At 47.2% G+C, this 17,598-nt stretch overlaps 2 protein-coding genes across 4 annotated transcripts in view; one reads left to right on the top strand and one right to left on the bottom strand.

Annotated features, from left to right (window-relative positions):
- Nucleotides 1-17,598, top strand: part of TTC39B (tetratricopeptide repeat domain 39B) — a 90,730-nt gene that overhangs the window by 60,414 nt on the left and 12,718 nt on the right. For all 3 annotated transcript variants that reach the window (XM_048930506.1, XM_048930507.1, XM_048930508.1), the window contains 7 exons: nucleotides 765-873; nucleotides 1,751-1,818; nucleotides 1,906-1,965; nucleotides 2,282-2,443; nucleotides 3,446-3,537; nucleotides 3,903-4,023; nucleotides 5,130-5,241. In XM_048930506.1, the coding sequence (XP_048786463.1) occupies nucleotides 765-873; nucleotides 1,751-1,818; nucleotides 1,906-1,965; nucleotides 2,282-2,443; nucleotides 3,446-3,537; nucleotides 3,903-4,023; nucleotides 5,130-5,241 (724 nt within the window). The remainder of the gene's footprint in view (nucleotides 1-764; nucleotides 874-1,750; nucleotides 1,819-1,905; nucleotides 1,966-2,281; nucleotides 2,444-3,445; nucleotides 3,538-3,902; nucleotides 4,024-5,129; nucleotides 5,242-17,598) is intronic.
- Nucleotides 7,844-10,734, bottom strand: LOC125686485 (uncharacterized). Its single transcript, XM_048930510.1, has 2 exons — nucleotides 10,309-10,734; nucleotides 7,844-9,843 (listed from the first exon to the last, which is right to left on the bottom strand). Exons 1-2 carry the CDS (start codon nucleotides 10,351-10,353, stop codon nucleotides 9,139-9,141), a joined length of 750 nt encoding a protein of 249 aa, XP_048786467.1. The 5' UTR covers nucleotides 10,354-10,734; the 3' UTR covers nucleotides 7,844-9,138.

Genomic DNA, 17,598 nt, shown 5'->3' with positions numbered 1-17,598 from the left:
AAGTTTAAAGGAAAGCTGAACAATTGCTATGCAATAAAACTCCTTAATTTTATTTTACTGTTCATTTATTTTAATTTACTTTTTTTTTTTTTTTTCCCCAAAAACTGTTTAAATCACCTTCTAAAGACTCATTGCCCTTAAGCAGGGAAGGCTTGAGCTCATCTTAATCCCCAGAGGAACCAAGCTGCCCTGTAATGAACATAAGCTGAAATGGATAAAAAGAAGTTTCACATGTAGTAGCGAAATGTTATGTCCCTGTTTTTTTTCAGTACTCACAAATTAAATTGTAGCTTCTGGAAACTGTCTAGAAGTTGGTTTCTTAGCAAAGCTGTTATTTTGATCAGAAACTCTAATTAGTGGCTGACTTGACAGGAGTGAATTGAGAATAACCACAGTGATTTCTGTGAAGGAAGACTTTTGTCTAAAAGTAACACTAAAGAAGTTTCTATAAAACACAGTGTTAAAATCATTATTCTAAAAGGCTCATATCAATAAAATAGTGAGGAAGGGATTTAGGCCTGTGTAGCTGCATGGTCTGTGGAATTCATACGTAATTCTATTCAGCATTAACTTAAGCTGTTTTTGGCCAGCTGCGATTGGCAGGTCAGAAGTATTTTGGTAGAATGTTATGTTGGATCTGAGATAATGAAGTCCTAGATTATGAAATATTTATATTTAAAATGGGGTTTGGTTGATCTGTAAATGACTGAAAGTAACTGTGTATACTGATAATTAATTCTGCATGTGTGTGTGATGTTTCTTAGGAGCTGGGCCTCTATCAACTGTGGGAAGGAGCATCTGGCAGCAGTTTGAGAGCCATTCTGTGTACTTTTACCCTGTTGGTTTATCATACTTATGTCTCCTTAATCCTTGGTGAGACCCACTGTGTAGTTCTTCAGTCATATTACACATTGTGACAGACATTCTGCTATTTGAACTGAATTTAGAATCTGGGGCTATTAGTTTTGTAAGAGGAGATTTCTGTGTAACTCATTACATTCTGAAACTGATCTCTCTGACAAAGCTATGCTCCAAGAAGTAGTTAGACAGATGCTGTATTACACTGACATCAGGTTCTGTTTGAAGGAGTCCTTCGATTGTAACAGCAGAATTTCGTAGAGCACTTTTAATTTCTGACAAGTCCTTTCCCATATATTAACATCAGGAATAGTGAAAGCCAGCTCAGGAATGAGGTCTGTACTCCTAAATAATTTTCTTGGAAGATCAAACATACAGAGAATTATTCTGCCATGTGGGCCTACAAGTTACTTTTAATTGTATATGCATCTTTAACAGACTTGTTTATGTTCTTTACTTTCTGCCCTTGTTCTTTAGGCTAATTAGGAAATTAAGATGAACTTCATTTCTTCTAGTATCACCCATGCTTTGTTATTGAGTTTAAAACTAGGAAAGAGGGCAGCTAGAGATTGTTTTCTTTACCTGTTAAAACAATCAAAGGGACTTGAAAATATAAAAGAAATTTATAATGGAATAGTTTTAAGGTTAATGTATTTTATCTTCTGCCTACAAACATTTTCTATACTAAAAGCCATTAGTTCTTACCAGACAAGAATTGATTTTTATAGACACATAATATGATCTAATGATATTTCTGCTTTTGAATAAAACTGGTCATTCATTAATCTATACATGTGTCGTAATATGTTTTGGAAATGTAATTTTTCATGTGTTAAAGTCCTTGTTCATATTTTCTGTAGGTAAACTGAGGTTGATTTATTATGTTTTCTAGGTACAGGGGACACCAATCTTCAGGAAGCAGACAGTCTCCTTGAACCCTACCTCCAAAAATTTCCAAATGTGTGTATTCTCAATAAATTTTGTAACAGTAATATATTTCCCTAAGCTTAAAGTAATAACTAAGTATTTTTCACCTCTCCTTTCAAGGGTTCCATTATACTGTTCTATGCTGCCAGAATAGATACGCTGAAAGGAAATTTTGAAAAGGTAAATCAATTTTTGCTTTTTAAGGTTTTTACTTGTTAAGTGTACAGCTGTGTTTTGTGCCAAAAAAAATTACCTATGATTCATCTCAAAGTATACTGGAAATAGTAATTATGTTGTTTTCCCTGTTGACATCTAGTGTCAGTATTGATTGCAAGTCTTACTCTAAGATAAACTGAGGGGGCAGATTATGTGATTTTTGAAGTTGATTGTTCTTTGTTTGGGTGCTGCAGAAGAATTTTCTATGTAATTAGATGCATCTCTATCATGGAACTGTAACGGAACAAGTTTTTGTTATTCCTACTTACCTAAATCCTAGGCGCAGTTAACATTCCAAGACTGCATAGCAGCCCAGCAAGAATGGAAGCAGATTCATCACCTCTGTTACTGGGAACTGATGTGGTGCTACACCTTCCAGCAGAACTGGCTTCAGGCATATCGGTATGCAGACCTGCTGAGCAAAGAGAGCAGGTGGTCTAAGGTAAATGGTCAGGTGGACATTAATATGATATTCCAATAGCCACTCATAGTTACATTTGCATTTTGCTGTGCAAAATAAGTTTAATTTCTCCTTTCTTCTTAAATCTGTGAGTAAAGGGACAGTGCAACTAAATTGTAGGTTGAACTGTGTGGTTAAGGACAGAAGCACTAGTACCATTTAACAGTGCCTTAATCTCAGTAAAAACAGAAGCGCCCATCACAGTTGAGAGGAGAAAACAGGAAAGAAAAACTGTTGATTGCAATTCTAATTGAATTCCAATATTAGCTAATAGAACTTGGCTGAAGAAACAGTGTTTTCATTAATTATAAAAAGATGAAGGCATGTCTAGTCAGCACATGCTTTGTGACATGAAATAAAAAGTCTTCCGGAAATGGAGTCTTTTGAGTAAAGCTGGTCAGCCAATCTTATCCTTCTAAAACTACTCTCAGAGTAGGAACCAAGCACAATGTGCAAATAATTTTGGATAGATCTTTCATCTCTTCTTTTTTAGGTAATTCTTTTATAGTAGGTGGAAAAGAGGATGCATCCTGTTTATGACAAAAAACAGTGATAGTATCTTTTGTGTGAAGTGAAAATGTCTTAAATAGAACTATGGATGTTTGCTTTTTCTCTGTGCTAAGTCAAACTTCCCTTGAGGTAGTGCTCAGATCAGATAATACTCATTAGAATAGTTCATTTGTCATTAACTTCTTTTTTTTATCAGTTATTTGTATTGTGAATTGTCTCACTTTTTGCGGGAAGGATTTTAATATTGACTTATTAAGAATACCAATAAATATGTTGAAAATAAAATTAAACTACATAATAAATGCATGGGTAAACATAAATAGTTCTATCCAACTGAGAATTACTGGAAGTACTTCACTGCAGCATGAAGTGTTTCCAGTAATTCTCAGGTGGATGAGAGATTTCAGTTCTTAGTGTATTCATTGAACACAGCATATCAGTGTGGTAATATGTTGATTTCTGTTTATGAAATAGGCAATATATGTATTCCAAAAAGCAGCAATTTTATGTATGCTTACAGAGGATGAATTGAAAAGTACCGGTGAGGACATTGTATCTTTGTTCAGGTAAACTTTTATGAAATAATTAGATATTCAGTCATTATATTCCATCCCAATCCCACACTCACAAACTAATTGAAATTAGTTGAATATCTTGAATACTTGAATATGTTGAATACAAAAACTTGAATATCTTCGTTTTGTATCACCTTCTCCCTTTGTTTTATCATCAACTTTTCAACTTTTTGCATTACTTTTTACCATCACGTTGTTTAAAATGCATTTATTAGCAACATACATCTTGCATCAGCATACTGTGGGGTGGAAAACCACACAGTTGTTATTCTTCCCAGAAAAGTATGATATCTTACTACATGAGACTAAAGGAAATGAAAACTACTTAAACTGAGCTCTCTTTTGTCTCCTCTTAGACAAGTGGATGGTCTAAAACAGAGAATTGCAGGAAAATCTATTCCAACTGAAAAATTTGCAGTAAGGAAAGCTCGACGCTATGCAAGTTCTCAACCTGTGAAGCTGATATTACCTGCCTTGGTAATTATACTTGCTTTCTTTTTGTCCATTTTAAATGAAGAAATGGAGAAAAATTGTGGGGAAGAAAAGGAGTATAATTTCTAATATAATTTCTTACATTTTATCAGGTAATATGTATTTGATAATTACATTTTAAACTTTTTTTCCAAGTAAATTTGGCATTCATGCAAATGGAGTGGCTTGGGATTTTTGTAAAATGTACTAATGGCAGTTCAAAACCAAATCAGATTTTCCACAGGGCCAGGCTGGATGTGGCTCTGGGCAGCCTGGTCCAGTGATTGGCGGCCCTGCACATTGCAGGGGGTTGAAACTAGATGATCACTGTGGTCCTTTTCAACCCAGGCCATTCTGTGATTCTGTGATTTACAGCTGATGACAATTCTAGTAAGTTGGTGTTTCTTAACACCAGACACCATCTGAAAAACCACATAGTTACAGCAGAAATATAAGCAGAAATATTTGAGTGGTGTATTGTATCTGCTTCAAAATGACATTGTTTTGTATTTCACGGATGTAATTACAATGCAAATAAACCAAATTGTACTGTATACTGTACTTTGTCATGAAAGCAAAGATTATTTTTGGCTAGAATAAAACCTGCATAACTGTTCTCTCGTTCTCTTCAATTTTTATCACATCACACTTTAATGCATCTAAACAACCATATTGCTTACTGAAGCATCGGGGGAGCTTTTTGATAGGATTTGCTTGATGCTTAATTCTAAATAAGATTTGGAGGAATATATTAGATGCAGTTGCTGGATACATATATTATGATGTATTTATGTATTAGAACCACAGGAAAAGTTTTACCTACTGTTGCTCTACATGGAAGATAGAGCCTATGATTGCCTTTGAAAATGTATATGTACCTGATGAAATGTCCATTACACATTCTCGAGTGCTTATTTGAAGTAACACGATTACTTTTATTCTTGGGCTTCTTAACAGTGACAAACTTTGAAACCTTTCATATTGTTTAAAACAAGTTTTTGTAGGCAGTATTTTCATGTTTTCAAAATGTTCCATAACATTCCCCCAGTGTATTCTCTTTAGTTAAGTGTACGTGCAATTTCATGAGATTGTCTTGTTTATTTTTTTGTCAGGAAATGATGTACGTCTGGAATGGCTTTGCAATTGTGGGCAAAAGAGCAGATCTCACCGAAAATTTATTGGTAACAATTGAAAAAGAAGAAACTGCTTTAAAAAATGAGACTAGTAAGTAGTTGATTAAGATGATGTTAATATGCTGGTATGAAACATTGACATTTTGACTGAAACATTGACATTCTGACTGGCAGAGCGCAGAGGGTCGTTGTTGGTGGTGCAGAGTCCGGTTGGAGGCCTGTAACTAGCAGCGTTCCTCAGGGGTCTGTGCTGGGTCCGGTCTTGTTCAACATCTTCATCAATGACCTTGATGAGGGGATAATGGCCACCCTCAGCAAGTTTGCCGATGATACGAAGTTGGGAGGATTGGCTGACACGCCTGAAGGCCGTGCTGCCATTCAGCAAGACCTGGATAGGCTGGAGAGCTGGGCAGAAAGAAACCGATGAGGTTTAACAAAAGCAAGTGTAGAGTCTTGCATCTGGGGAGGAATAATTGCATGCACCAGTACAGGTTGGGGGATGAGCTGCTGGAGGGGAGCTCTGCGGAAAGGGACCTGGGTGTCCTGGTGGACGACAGGTTGGCCATGAGCCAGCAGTGTGCCCTTGTGGCCAAAAAGGCCAATGGCTTACTGGGGTGCATTAAAAAGAGCGTGGCCAGCAGGTTGAGGGAGGTGATCCTTCCCCTCTACTCTGCCCTGGTAAGACCTCATCTGGAGTACTGCGTCCAGTTCTGGGCTCCCCAGTACAAAAAAGACAGGGATCTCTTGGAAAGAGTCCAGCGGAGGGCCACGAAGATGGTGAAGGGCCTGGAGCATCTCTCCTATGAGGAAAGGCTGAGTGAACTGGGTCTGTTCAGCCTTGAGAAAAGGAGACTGAGAGGGGACTTGATCCAGGTCTATAAATATCTAAGGTGTGGGGGGCAGAATGGCGAGGCCGGACTCTTTTCAGTGGTGAGTGGAGACAGGACAAGGGGAAATGGCCAGAAACTGCAGCATAGGAAGTTCTGCACAAACATGCGGAAGAACTTCTTTACAGTGAGGGTGACGGAGCACTGGAACAGGCTGCCCAGGGAGGTGGTGGAGTCTCCTTCTCTGGAGATGTTCAAGACCTGCCTGGATGCCTACCTGTGCGACCTGCTGTAGGGAACCTGCTTTGGCAGGGGGGTTGGACTCGATGATCTCTGGAGGTCCCTTCCAACCCCTACAATTCTGTGATTCTGTGATTTCTCTTTGCTTCCATTTTACTAGCATTCTGTGAGGTAAGTTCTGTCTTACGCAACATGCATTTAAATCTGAGCATTGAGATTTTGGAGCTCCTTGAATGTTTAATAGTGGTTCGTGATATGTCCTTCATCAAGTTTGATTAATGCTAGAGTAGAATATAGGAAAGTCAAGAATTTGAGGCCATTACTTACAGGACTTAACATAGTCTTCCTAGGACTTAAATGTCTGAAAGTACTGTTACTGAACCAGATTATACCACACTACAACTGCGTATTGAGTAACGCATAAATGTATAATGTATAAAAGAAATGCTAAAGTATTGTGCATGAGTGTATTTTGCTACTATTTTTTTAACTTATGTTAAAGTAAAACATTTGCCTTATTTGCTCTCCCTTAATTCAGGCTCTATTAGATTGCTGCTGTTTCCTGTTATTTAAGCTTCTCAGTAGACTTCTCCTATAAGTTCTTCTAAGATGAATCAATGTTAGGTTTTTTCCATAATGGTAATTCACAAAAACAGTTTGTTTTGTAGTCAGATTGTAATCATACCTATTACCAGTGTGGCAAGTTAGTTTTCCCACATCATTAAAAGATGTAATTACATAACGTGTCAGTAGTTCTGTGAGAAGAGTTTACGAATTGCTGAATGAAGTGTCAGTTGTGTACATCAGTAATAGTAATGTTCTTTGGCTGGACAGTACCAAAACCCTTTCAGTTTTTTACTAGCAGATAAAAATACCTGTTTAAAAATGGCCCAGAATAACTCTTCCTAAAGCATAGTATTCCTGTAAAGCCAAAACCCTTGGAAATTGAATTTCAAACTCCACCATTATGAATGTTCTCCTGAGCTCTATTCTGTAGGGAAGGTACAGTATGAGGTGTTTGTACAAGCTGAGGAAAGGAAGCAATTAAATATCCTTGCTAGTAAAGAAAAGAATAGAAGTAAGTGCACACCAAAACTAGGGACTGATATTAATAGTATCCGAATGTTGCAGTTTTATTTTATTCCAAAGATATATAAGAAAAGAGAGACATTCTAACACACAAACTAAATACAAAATAATGTGGAATATATTACCCTGTCTCATGCTTAAATATTTCGTCTTCAAATAAGCAAACATGACGAATAGACTGCTGTGGAAGGTGAGGTTCTCTTTTCTTTTCCTGTTTTGTTGCCTCATTGAAATAAAGACATAACAAAATGTTTGTACCCTCAGTAAGTTTGCAGATGACACCAAGTTGGGAAGTATTGTTGATTTGCCTGAGGGTAGGAAAGCCTTTCAGAGGGATCTAGATAAGCTGGATCTCTGGGCTGAGGTGAATGGGATGAGGTTCAACAAGGCCAAGTGCAGGGTCCTGCACTTTGGCCACAACAACCCCATGCAGCTCTACAGGCTTGGGGACGAGTGGCTGGGCGACTGTGAAGAGGAAAGGGACCTGAGGGTGTTGGTTGATCTTGGCTAAACGTGAGCCGACAGTGTGCCCAGGAAGCCAAGAGGCCCAGTGCCATCCTGGCCTGCGTTAGAAATACTGAGGTCAGCAGGAGTAGGGAGGTAATGATCAGCCTGTGCTCAGCACTGGTGAAGCCGCATCTTGAGTTCTGTGTTCAGTTTTGGGAACTTCAATACAAGAAAGATATGAAGGCTCTGGAACGTGGAAATGAAACTGGTGAGCACAAGTCTTATGAGGAGCGGCTGAGGGAGCTGGGATTGTGTAGACTGTAGAAGAGGAGGCTCAGGGGAGACCTCATTGTAGGCTACAAATTCCTGAAGGGAGGCTGTGATGAGGAGGGGTTTGGCCTCTTCTCCCAGGTAACTAACACGACCCGAGGAATTGACAACAAGTTGGCCACCAGGTTGGTCAAGCAGGATTTGCCCTTGGTGAGGCCATGGTGGTTCTCCCATATAAACTCACTGCCTTCCATGTGGCTTAAGCATGCCATCCAGGAGGATCTGTTCCACCATCTTCCTTGGCACAGAGGTGAGACTGACATATTGGTAGTACATGGAGTCATTCTTTTTACCGTTTTTAAAAATGGGGTACCAGAGGAGATTTAGATTAGACATAAGGAAAAGCTTTTTCTCTGAGTGAGTGGTCAGGCACAGGAATGGCTGCCCAGGGAAGTGGTGGAGTCGCCGTCCCTGGCAGTGTTCAAGAGGCGCCTGGATGAGGAGCTACGAGGTATGGTTTAGTAGCTTATGGTAGCAATGGTCTTGGGAGGACGGTTGGACTAGGTGATCTTGTAGGTCCCTTCCAACCTTGTGATTCTATGATCTGTGATTCAAATTTGTCTCAGCACTGCTCAGCCTCTAGGACAGCAGCCTCCTGGCTGGGCCCCCAGAGCAGCTCTGGGGAGGAGCAGTGTGGGTGACTAGTGCTGGCAGGTGAAAAGGGCACAGCTCGCATCTTGGTGGCACAAGTAAATAAGCTTATTTATTTAAAAAAATACAGATTTTTTTAAAGAGAAGAGCTGCTGAGCCTGGCCCTTCCTCTCCTTACAAGCAAGATGGATGGGCTTAGAGACAGACATTTAGGGCATTGAGCACATCTTCGCCCAGACTACGTAGACCTTCTTGTCAGTGGGTATGGCAGCAGCATCCTGGGCACGGTGCGAGTGGCACGATTTCTTGGAGCCACAGACAGGGTCACTGCAGGGCTGTGATGATGAGCTGCGTCAGGTGGTGATACTCTTTTGTGCTCCACAGAACGTTACACTGCCAGGTGGAGAGCTGCTGCCTTCTGCTTTGGTGCTCCAGCTGCTCTTGCTTCTCCTAGGGCACTTCTTCTACCAGGGACACCACTTGTCTCTTTTGGGGCCTGCCTTAATCCAGTCTGCCCCAGATGGTGCAGTCACATATGTGCTGGTGGACTGTTTCTCCCAGGACACTGCTGGCTGCAGCGGATGGCCTGAAATGAGGCCAAGGTGCTTCAGCTTCAGAGAGCGGATGTGCAGCTCCAGGGTCTCACGCTCCTCCTCGGTCAGGAACGGAGCCTCACAGCTGTGGAAGTACGTGGGCACCAGGCAGGATCCTGGTGCCTTGGCCCTACACTGCTGCCTCCTGACCTGGTCAGGATGGAGGGGGCACTTCGTCTTGGGTGTGGAGAGCGGGGCATCCTGTGTTGGCGGTAAGTGTTGCAGAGGTTCTGTGGACTTCTGCACTGTCACAAGGGAGAGTTGAAACTTTAGGTCCAGGCATTTTCTGTCTGTGTGCATGGAGAGCTTCCCGCAAGTCACCTGATTGACCTGCAGTTTTGGCACTGCCCTGGTAGCTTTAATGTCAGCCACATCCAGGTCTGAGGTGCCCGTTTGACTGCTGCTGTTGTTTAGCCGTGCTGCTTTGGCTGGGCCAGGAAGTGCTGCTCTAGCTGCTGGACATTCTGTCTCCTCAGGTGCTGCGCACAGAGGCAAAAGAATCTTTGCTGACTCCTCAGGCTGGCCCTGGTGGTGCTGCTGCCTCTTCCTGGGATGCCCCTGTGCCTCAACCTGGCCCTGGAAATAGAGAACAAACTCAATGAGATTCTTAGAAGGACCTATATTCTGGGGAAGCAGAAGCAGTGAGGGGCATGGCACCAGTGGGTTCTGGAAGATCTCAGTAGGGTTGGGGCCCTCCCACTATTTCAGCTCTTGCTTCTTAAGAATGTTGCCTGCCATGCAGTCACCCTTGGCCTGCAGCAAGGGGCTCAGACGGTGCTGCAGCAGAGGCTGAGTCTGCCCTGGCTTGATATGTTTGGGCAGGACAGAGCAGCATTGCCTTCTCCTTGCCTGCATCTGGGAGAGCAAGAGCTGTTTGTGCAGGGCCCCCAGGTGCACTTTCAGGCTTATCTGTGCATGCTCAGAGCTTTGTGGGCTCCAGCGCTCCACACGGGTCCAGGGGTGCAAACTGGCACTGGCTCTGTTGGTGCTCTGCCAGGCAGTCAAGGAGTGGTCATAGCCTTCTCTGGGATAGCATCGAACCTCAGAGGAGCTGCAACAGTGGCACGACAGGCTGTTCTGCTTCATCAGTTCTTCCAGGTCCCTCCAGGCCGCTTGCCAGAAGTCAGGGCCCAGCACAGCCTTGCACCCAGGCAGCCCTGACAGGACCAGCTGCTGGAGCTCCTGGTCGGCCTTCCTGCAGGGGTGCAGTGGCTCGCACTGGGAGCTGCTGTGTCTGGCTGCCTGTCTCTCAGCACCTGCAAAACAGGGAGAAATCCTGAGCCACGGTGGGCTGGGGACTCGGGGGATGCTCTGGGTCAGGCATGTCCAATCTGCGGCCCACGGGCCTCATGCAGCCTGGCACAGCTGTCACTGCAGCCTGGCTTCAGCCCGATGTCACCTGCAGCTCTGCCCTGCCGAGAGGCCCAGCCAGGCCCTGAGCACACACCCACCACAGCCCGGAGAAGCCAGAAGTTTGCACGCCCATGCCGTGGGCCCATCTGGCTAGGCTGCACTGTGCCACGTCCTGGGCCGCGGCTCAGCTGCTCCCAGAGGCTAGGCCCTGCCTGGGGACGGATGCTCCTGGGAAATGGATGCCTGGGGCTCAGGCTAACCCTCAGAGGGCTCACCTGGCTCTGGTGCCGCTGCTCGCCGCCACCATTTCCTCCACCGCAGGCGTCGTCTGCCAGCCTGTGGGCACATGGACATGGCACAGTTACACTCCTGAGATGTCCCAAGGCTTGACCGTGATTCACCCAGCCACGAGTCCCCCAGCCACAAGTCACCCCCACCGTCATATCTCTCCTACCTTTAGGTGTCGGATCACAGTGAGCAGGGAGATTCCGGTTGCCAGGAACATGAGGCCGTAGAGAAGGACAAGGGTAACAGGGACAAAGAGAGAGCTGCTGTCAACCATCGCTAAGCGCTGGTCACAACCACAATAGCAGAGGTGGGACCACCCCTCTGAACTCAGAGTTCAGCTGTGATGACATTACAATGCTGCCCACCCACCCCTGGAACCTGGATGCACTGTGAGGTGGAGCCTGGGTGGAACACTGCCTCCTCCTGCCAACCCCGTGCCTGCTCACGCTTCATGCTGGCCTCCATCTTGTTTTGAGGGCCCCTCTGAGATGGCAGCAGTGGAGGTCCATATCCCAATGATTTGTCTTCCCAGAAGAGCTAGTCTCTTCCATTTGATCTCTACATTTCCCAAGGAATCTGCCTGCATGTCTAATGTCACCCTGAATCCAACGCTTGGCTCAGAGGCTGGTGTTGAGGCAGAAACTTTGGGTTCTTTGATCATGGGGCAGTTGACGTGGTCCCTGGCCTGTGCATGGAACCCACCTATCTCAACGTGGGAAACAAATCCTAGTGCAGGAGTTAGCGGGGCTTATCAAAAGACCTTTAAACTAGCTACAATGGGGGAAGGAGACTTACCAGAGGCTCACCAGAGAGAGAGCCTAGGGGAACAATGCTCGAGCTGCGGGTGAGGCAGGTGACTCAGTTGGAGTGCACCTACTCCAATGCACACAGCATGGGCAACAAGCAGGAGGAACTGGAAGCGATTTTGCGGCAGGCTATGACCTAGGTAGTATCACTGAAACGTGGGTCCACTCCTATGACTGGAGTGCTGTGATGGATGGCTATAAGCTCTTCAGAAGGGAAGACAAGGAAGGAAGCGAGGTGGTGTGGCCCTATGTATTAAAGACTGTTTTGCTGTTGAAGAGCTTGGGGTTATGAATTTGAGAAGTTGGGTGTCTATGGGTACGAATCACGGGGAAGGCCCGTAAGAGTGGCGTCTGGGTGGGGGTCTGTTATAAACCACTTAATCAGGATGAAGAGATGGATGAGACATTCTATGAGCAACTTGTGGAAGTTGCACGATCACCAGACTTCAACTTCCCTGTTGTATGTTGGAAATATAATACAGAGCAGAGGAAGCAGTCAAAGGGGTTTCTAGAGTGTGTGGAAGATAGCTTCCTTACGCAGCTGGTACAAGAGCCTGCCAGGGGTGGTGCCCTGCTAGACCTGCTCTTCACTAACAGAGAAGGACTGGTGGGAGATGTGAAGGTTGGGGACTGTCTTGGGCAGACCGACCATGAAATTGTAGAATTCTCTCTTCTTGGAGATGCCAGAAGGGGGACTAGCAAAACTGCTACCTTGAACTTCAGGAGGCCGGACTCTGACCTGTTCAGGATGCTTGTTGCAGGGGTCCCTTATCTACACCCTGATCTGGAAGTCTGGAATGCTACTCAGAATATGCCCCTGGTGATTCAGGTAGAGACAGTTAGACAGCTCCTCCTCCGTCTGGATTGTCTCAAGTCCATTGGATCAGACAGGCTCCATCCTAGGGTGCTGAAGCAGCTGGCACGGATGATTGCCGAGCTGCTCTCAGCCATCTACCAGCGCTGGTTATCTGGAGAGGTCCAGGAGGGTTGGAGGCTTGCCAATGTGACTCCCATCTGCAAGAAGGGCCGTAAGGAGGATCCAGGGAACTACAGGCCTGTCAGCCTGACCTCGATACCAGGGAAATGTGTGGGGCAAATCACCTTGGGTGAGATCACACAGCACGTCCGAGGCACCCAGGGGATCAGGCCCAGCACAGGTTCATGAAAGGCAGGTCGTGCTTGACCAACCTCATCTCCTTCTATGACTGGGTGACCAGACTGGTAGATGAGGGGAAGGCTGTTGATGTAGTCTACCTAGACTTCAGCAAAGCTTTTGACACGGTCTCTCACAGTATTCCCCATTATTCTCCTGGGGAAACTGGCTGCCCATGGCCTGGACAGGCATACTCTTCTTTACACAAGGAACTGGCTAGAGGGCCGTGCACAATGAGTGAACGGAGCTAAGTCCTGCTGGCTATGCGTTACAAGTGGTGTCCCCCAGGGTTTGGTACTCGGGTCTTGTTTAATATCTTTACTGATGACCTAGATGAGGGGATTGAGTGTACCCTCAGTAAGTTTGCAGATGACACCAAGTTGGGAGGTGATGTCGATCTGCCTGAGGGTAGGGAGGCCCTTTGAAGGGATCTAGATAAGCTGGATCGTGAGGCTGAGGTGAACGGGATGAGGTTCAACAAGGCCAAGTGCAGGGTCCTGCACTTTGGCCACAACAACCCCATGCAGCTCTACAGGCTTGGGGACGAGTGGCTGGGCGACTGTGAAGAGGAAAGGGACCTGAGGGTGTTGGTTGATCTTGGCTAAACGTGAGCCGACAGTGTGCCCAGGAAGCCAAGAGGCCCAGTGCCATCCTGGCCTGCGTTAGAAATACTGAGGTCATCAGGAGTAGGGAGGTAATGATCAGCCTGTGCTCAGCACTGGTGAAGCCGCATCTTGAGTTCTGTGTTCAGTTTTGGGAACTTCAATACAAGAAAGATATGAAGGCTCTGGAACGTGGAAATGAAACTGGTGAGCACAAGTCTTATGAGGAGCGGCTGAGGGAGCTGGGATTGTGTAGACTGTAGAAGAGGAGGCTCAGGGGAGACCTCATTGTAGGCTACAAATTCCTGAAGGGAGGCTGTGATGAGGAGGGGTTTGGCCTCTTCTCCCAGGTAACTAACACGACCCGAGGAATTGACAACAAGTTGGCCACCAGGTTGGTCAAGCAGGATTTGCCCTTGGTGAGGCCATGGTGGTTCTCCCATATAAACTCACTGCCTTCCATGTGGCTTAAGCATGCCATCCAGGAGGATCTGTTCCACCATCTTCCTTGGCACAGAGGTGAGACTGACATATTGGTAGTACATGGAGTCATTCTTTTTACCGTTTTTAAAAATGGGGTACCAGAGGAGATTTAGATTAGACATAAGGAAAAGCTTTTTCTCTGAGTGAGTGGTCAGGCACAGGAATGGCTGCCCAGGGAAGTGGTGGAGTCGCCGTCCCTGGCAGTGTTCAAGAGGCGCCTGGATGAGGAGCTACGAGGTATGGTTTAGTAGCTTATGGTAGCAATGGTCTTGGGAGGACGGTTGGACTAGGTGATCTTGTAGGTCCCTTCCAACCTTGTGATTCTATGATCTGTGATTCAAATTTGTCTCAGCACTGCTCAGCCTCTAGGACAGCAGCCTCCTGGCTGGGCCCCCAGAGCAGCTCTGGGGAGGAGCAGTGTGGGTGACTAGTGCTGGCAGGTGAAAAGGGCACAGCTCGCATCTTGGTGGCACAAGTAAATAAGCTTATTTATTTAAAAAAATACAGATTTTTTTAAAGAGAAGAGCTGCTGAGCCTGGCCCTTCCTCTCCTTACAAGCAAGATGGATGGGCTTAGAGACAGACATTTAGGGCATTGAGCACATCTTCGCCCAGACTACGTAGACCTTCTTGTCAGTGGGTATGGCAGCAGCATCCTGGGCACGGTGCGAGTGGCACGATTTCTTGGAGCCACAGACAGGGTCACTGCAGGGCTGTGATGATGAGCTGCGTCAGGTGGTGATACTCTTTTGTGCTCCACAGAACGTTACACTGCCAGGTGGAGAGCTGCTGCCTTCTGCTTTGGTGCTCCAGCTGCTCTTGCTTCTCCTAGGGCACTTCTTCTACCAGGGACACCACTTGTCTCTTTTGGGGCCTGCCTTAATCCAGTCTGCCCCAGATGGTGCAGTCACATATGTGCTGGTGGACTGTTTCTCCCAGGACACTGCTGGCTGCAGCGGATGGCCTGAAATGAGGCCAAGGTGCTTCAGCTTCAGAGAGCGGATGTGCAGCTCCAGGGTCTCACGCTCCTCCTCGGTCAGGAACGGAGCCTCACAGCTGTGGAAGTACGTGGGCACCAGGCAGGATCCTGGTGCCTTGGCCCTACACTGCTGCCTCCTGACCTGGTCAGGATGGAGGGGGCACTTCGTCTTGGGTGTGGAGAGCGGGGCATCCTGTGTTGGCGGTAAGTGTTGCAGAGGTTCTGTGGACTTCTGCACTGTCACAAGGGAGAGTTGAAACTTTAGGTCCAGGCATTTTCTGTCTGTGTGCATGGAGAGCTTCCCGCAAGTCACCTGATTGACCTGCAGTTTTGGCACTGCCCTGGTAGCTTTAATGTCAGCCACATCCAGGTCTGAGGTGCCCGTTTGACTGCTGCTGTTGTTTAGCCGTGCTGCTTTGGCTGGGCCAGGAAGTGCTGCTCTAGCTGCTGGACATTCTGTCTCCTCAGGTGCTGCGCACAGAGGCAAAAGAATCTTTGCTGACTCCTCAGGCTGGCCCTGGTGGTGCTGCTGCCTCTTCCTGGGATGCCCCTGTGCCTCAACCTGGCCCTGGAAATAGAGAACAAACTCAATGAGATTCTTAGAAGGACCTATATTCTGGGGAAGCAGAAGCAGTGAGGGGCATGGCACCAGTGGGTTCTGGAAGATCTCAGTAGGGTTGGGGCCCTCCCACTATTTCAGCTCTTGCTTCTTAAGAATGTTGCCTGCCATGCAGTCACCCTTGGCCTGCAGCAAGGGGCTCAGACGGTGCTGCAGCAGAGGCTGAGTCTGCCCTGGCTTGATATGTTTGGGCAGGACAGAGCAGCATTGCCTTCTCCTTGCCTGCATCTGGGAGAGCAAGAGCTGTTTGTGCAGGGCCCCCAGGTGCACTTTCAGGCTTATCTGTGCATGCTCAGAGCTTTGTGGGCTCCAGCGCTCCACACGGGTCCAGGGGTGCAAACTGGCACTGGCTCTGTTGGTGCTCTGCCAGGCAGTCAAGGAGTGGTCATAGCCTTCTCTGGGATAGCATCGAACCTCAGAGGAGCTGCAACAGTGGCACGACAGGCTGTTCTGCTTCATCAGTTCTTCCAGGTCCCTCCAGGCCGCTTGCCAGAAGTCAGGGCCCAGCACAGCCTTGCACCCAGGCAGCCCTGACAGGACCAGCTGCTGGAGCTCCTGGTCGGCCTTCCTGCAGGGGTGCAGTGGCTCGCACTGGGAGCTGCTGTGTCTGGCTGCCTGTCTCTCAGCACCTGCAAAACAGGGAGAAATCCTGAGCCACGGTGGGCTGGGGACTCGGGGGATGCTCTGGGTCAGGCATGTCCAATCTGCGGCCCACGGGCCTCATGCAGCCTGGCACAGCTGTCACTGCAGCCTGGCTTCAGCCCGATGTCACCTGCAGCTCTGCCCTGCCGAGAGGCCCAGCCAGGCCCTGAGCACACACCCACCACAGCCCGGAGAAGCCAGAAGTTTGCACGCCCATGCCGTGGGCCCATCTGGCTAGGCTGCACTGTGCCACGTCCTGGGCCGCGGCTCAGCTGCTCCCAGAGGCTAGGCCCTGCCTGGGGACGGATGCTCCTGGGAAATGGATGCCTGGGGCTCAGGCTAACCCTCAGAGGGCTCACCTGGCTCTGGTGCCGCTGCTCGCCGCCACCATTTCCTCCACCGCAGGCGTCGTCTGCCAGCCTGTGGGCACATGGACATGGCACAGTTACACTCCTGAGATGTCCCAAGGCTTGACCGTGATTCACCCAGCCACGAGTCCCCCAGCCACAAGTCACCCCCACCGTCATATCTCTCCTACCTTTAGGTGTCGGATCACAGTGAGCAGGGAGATTCCGGTTGCCAGGAACATGAGGCCGTAGAGAAGGACAAGGGTAACAGGGACAAAGAGAGAGCTGCTGTCAACCATCGCTAAGCGCTGGTCACAACCACAATAGCAGAGGTGGGACCACCCCTCTGAACTCAGAGTTCAGCTGTGCTGACATTACAATGCTGCCCACCCACCCCTGGAACCTGGATGCACTGTGAGGTGGAGCCTGGGTGGAACACTGCCTCCTCCTGCCAACCCCGTGCCTGCTCACGCTTCATGCTGGCCTCCATCTTGTTTTGAGGGCCCCTCTGAGATGGCAGCAGTGGAGGTCCATATCCCAATGATTTGTCTTCCCAGAAGAGCTAGTCTCTTCCATTTGATCTCTACATTTCCCAAGGAATCTGCCTGCATGTCTAATGTCACCCTGAATCCAACGCTTGGCTCAGAGGCTGGTGTTGAGGCAGAAACTTTGGGTTCTTTGATCATGGGGCAGTTGACGTGGTCCCTGGCCTGTGCATGGAACCCACCTATCTCAACGTGGGAAACAAATCCTAGTGCAGGAGTTAGCGGGGCTTATCAAAAGACCTTTAAACTAGCTACAATGGGGGAAGGAGACTTACCAGAGGCTCACCAGAGAGAGAGCCTAGGGGAACAATGCTCGAGCTGCGGGTGAGGCAGGTGACTCAGTTGGAGTGCACCTACTCCAATGCACACAGCATGGGCAACAAGCAGGAGGAACTGGAAGCGATTTTGCGGCAGGCTATGACCTAGGTAGTATCACTGAAACGTGGGTCCACTCCTATGACTGGAGTGCTGTGATGGATGGCTATAAGCTCTTCAGAAGGGAAGACAAGGAAGGA

The sequence above is a fragment of the Lagopus muta genome, chromosome Z (genome assembly GCF_023343835.1).
Source record: "Lagopus muta isolate bLagMut1 chromosome Z, bLagMut1 primary, whole genome shotgun sequence".
Lineage (NCBI taxonomy): Eukaryota > Metazoa > Chordata > Aves > Galliformes > Phasianidae > Lagopus > Lagopus muta.
This window is presented reverse-complemented; position numbering and strand designations above follow the sequence as displayed.

Bases quoted from the DNA above. Each gene is read 5' to 3' on its own strand.
- LOC125686485 (XM_048930510.1), bottom strand. From the start codon at position 10,353: ATGAAGCAGAACAGCCTGTCGTGCCACTGTTGCAGCTCCTCTGAG. The intron at 9,844-10,308 runs GTTCGATGCTAT...CTCTATTTCCAG, and splicing joins ACTGTTGCAGCTCCTCTGAG to GGCCAGGTTGAGGCACAGGG.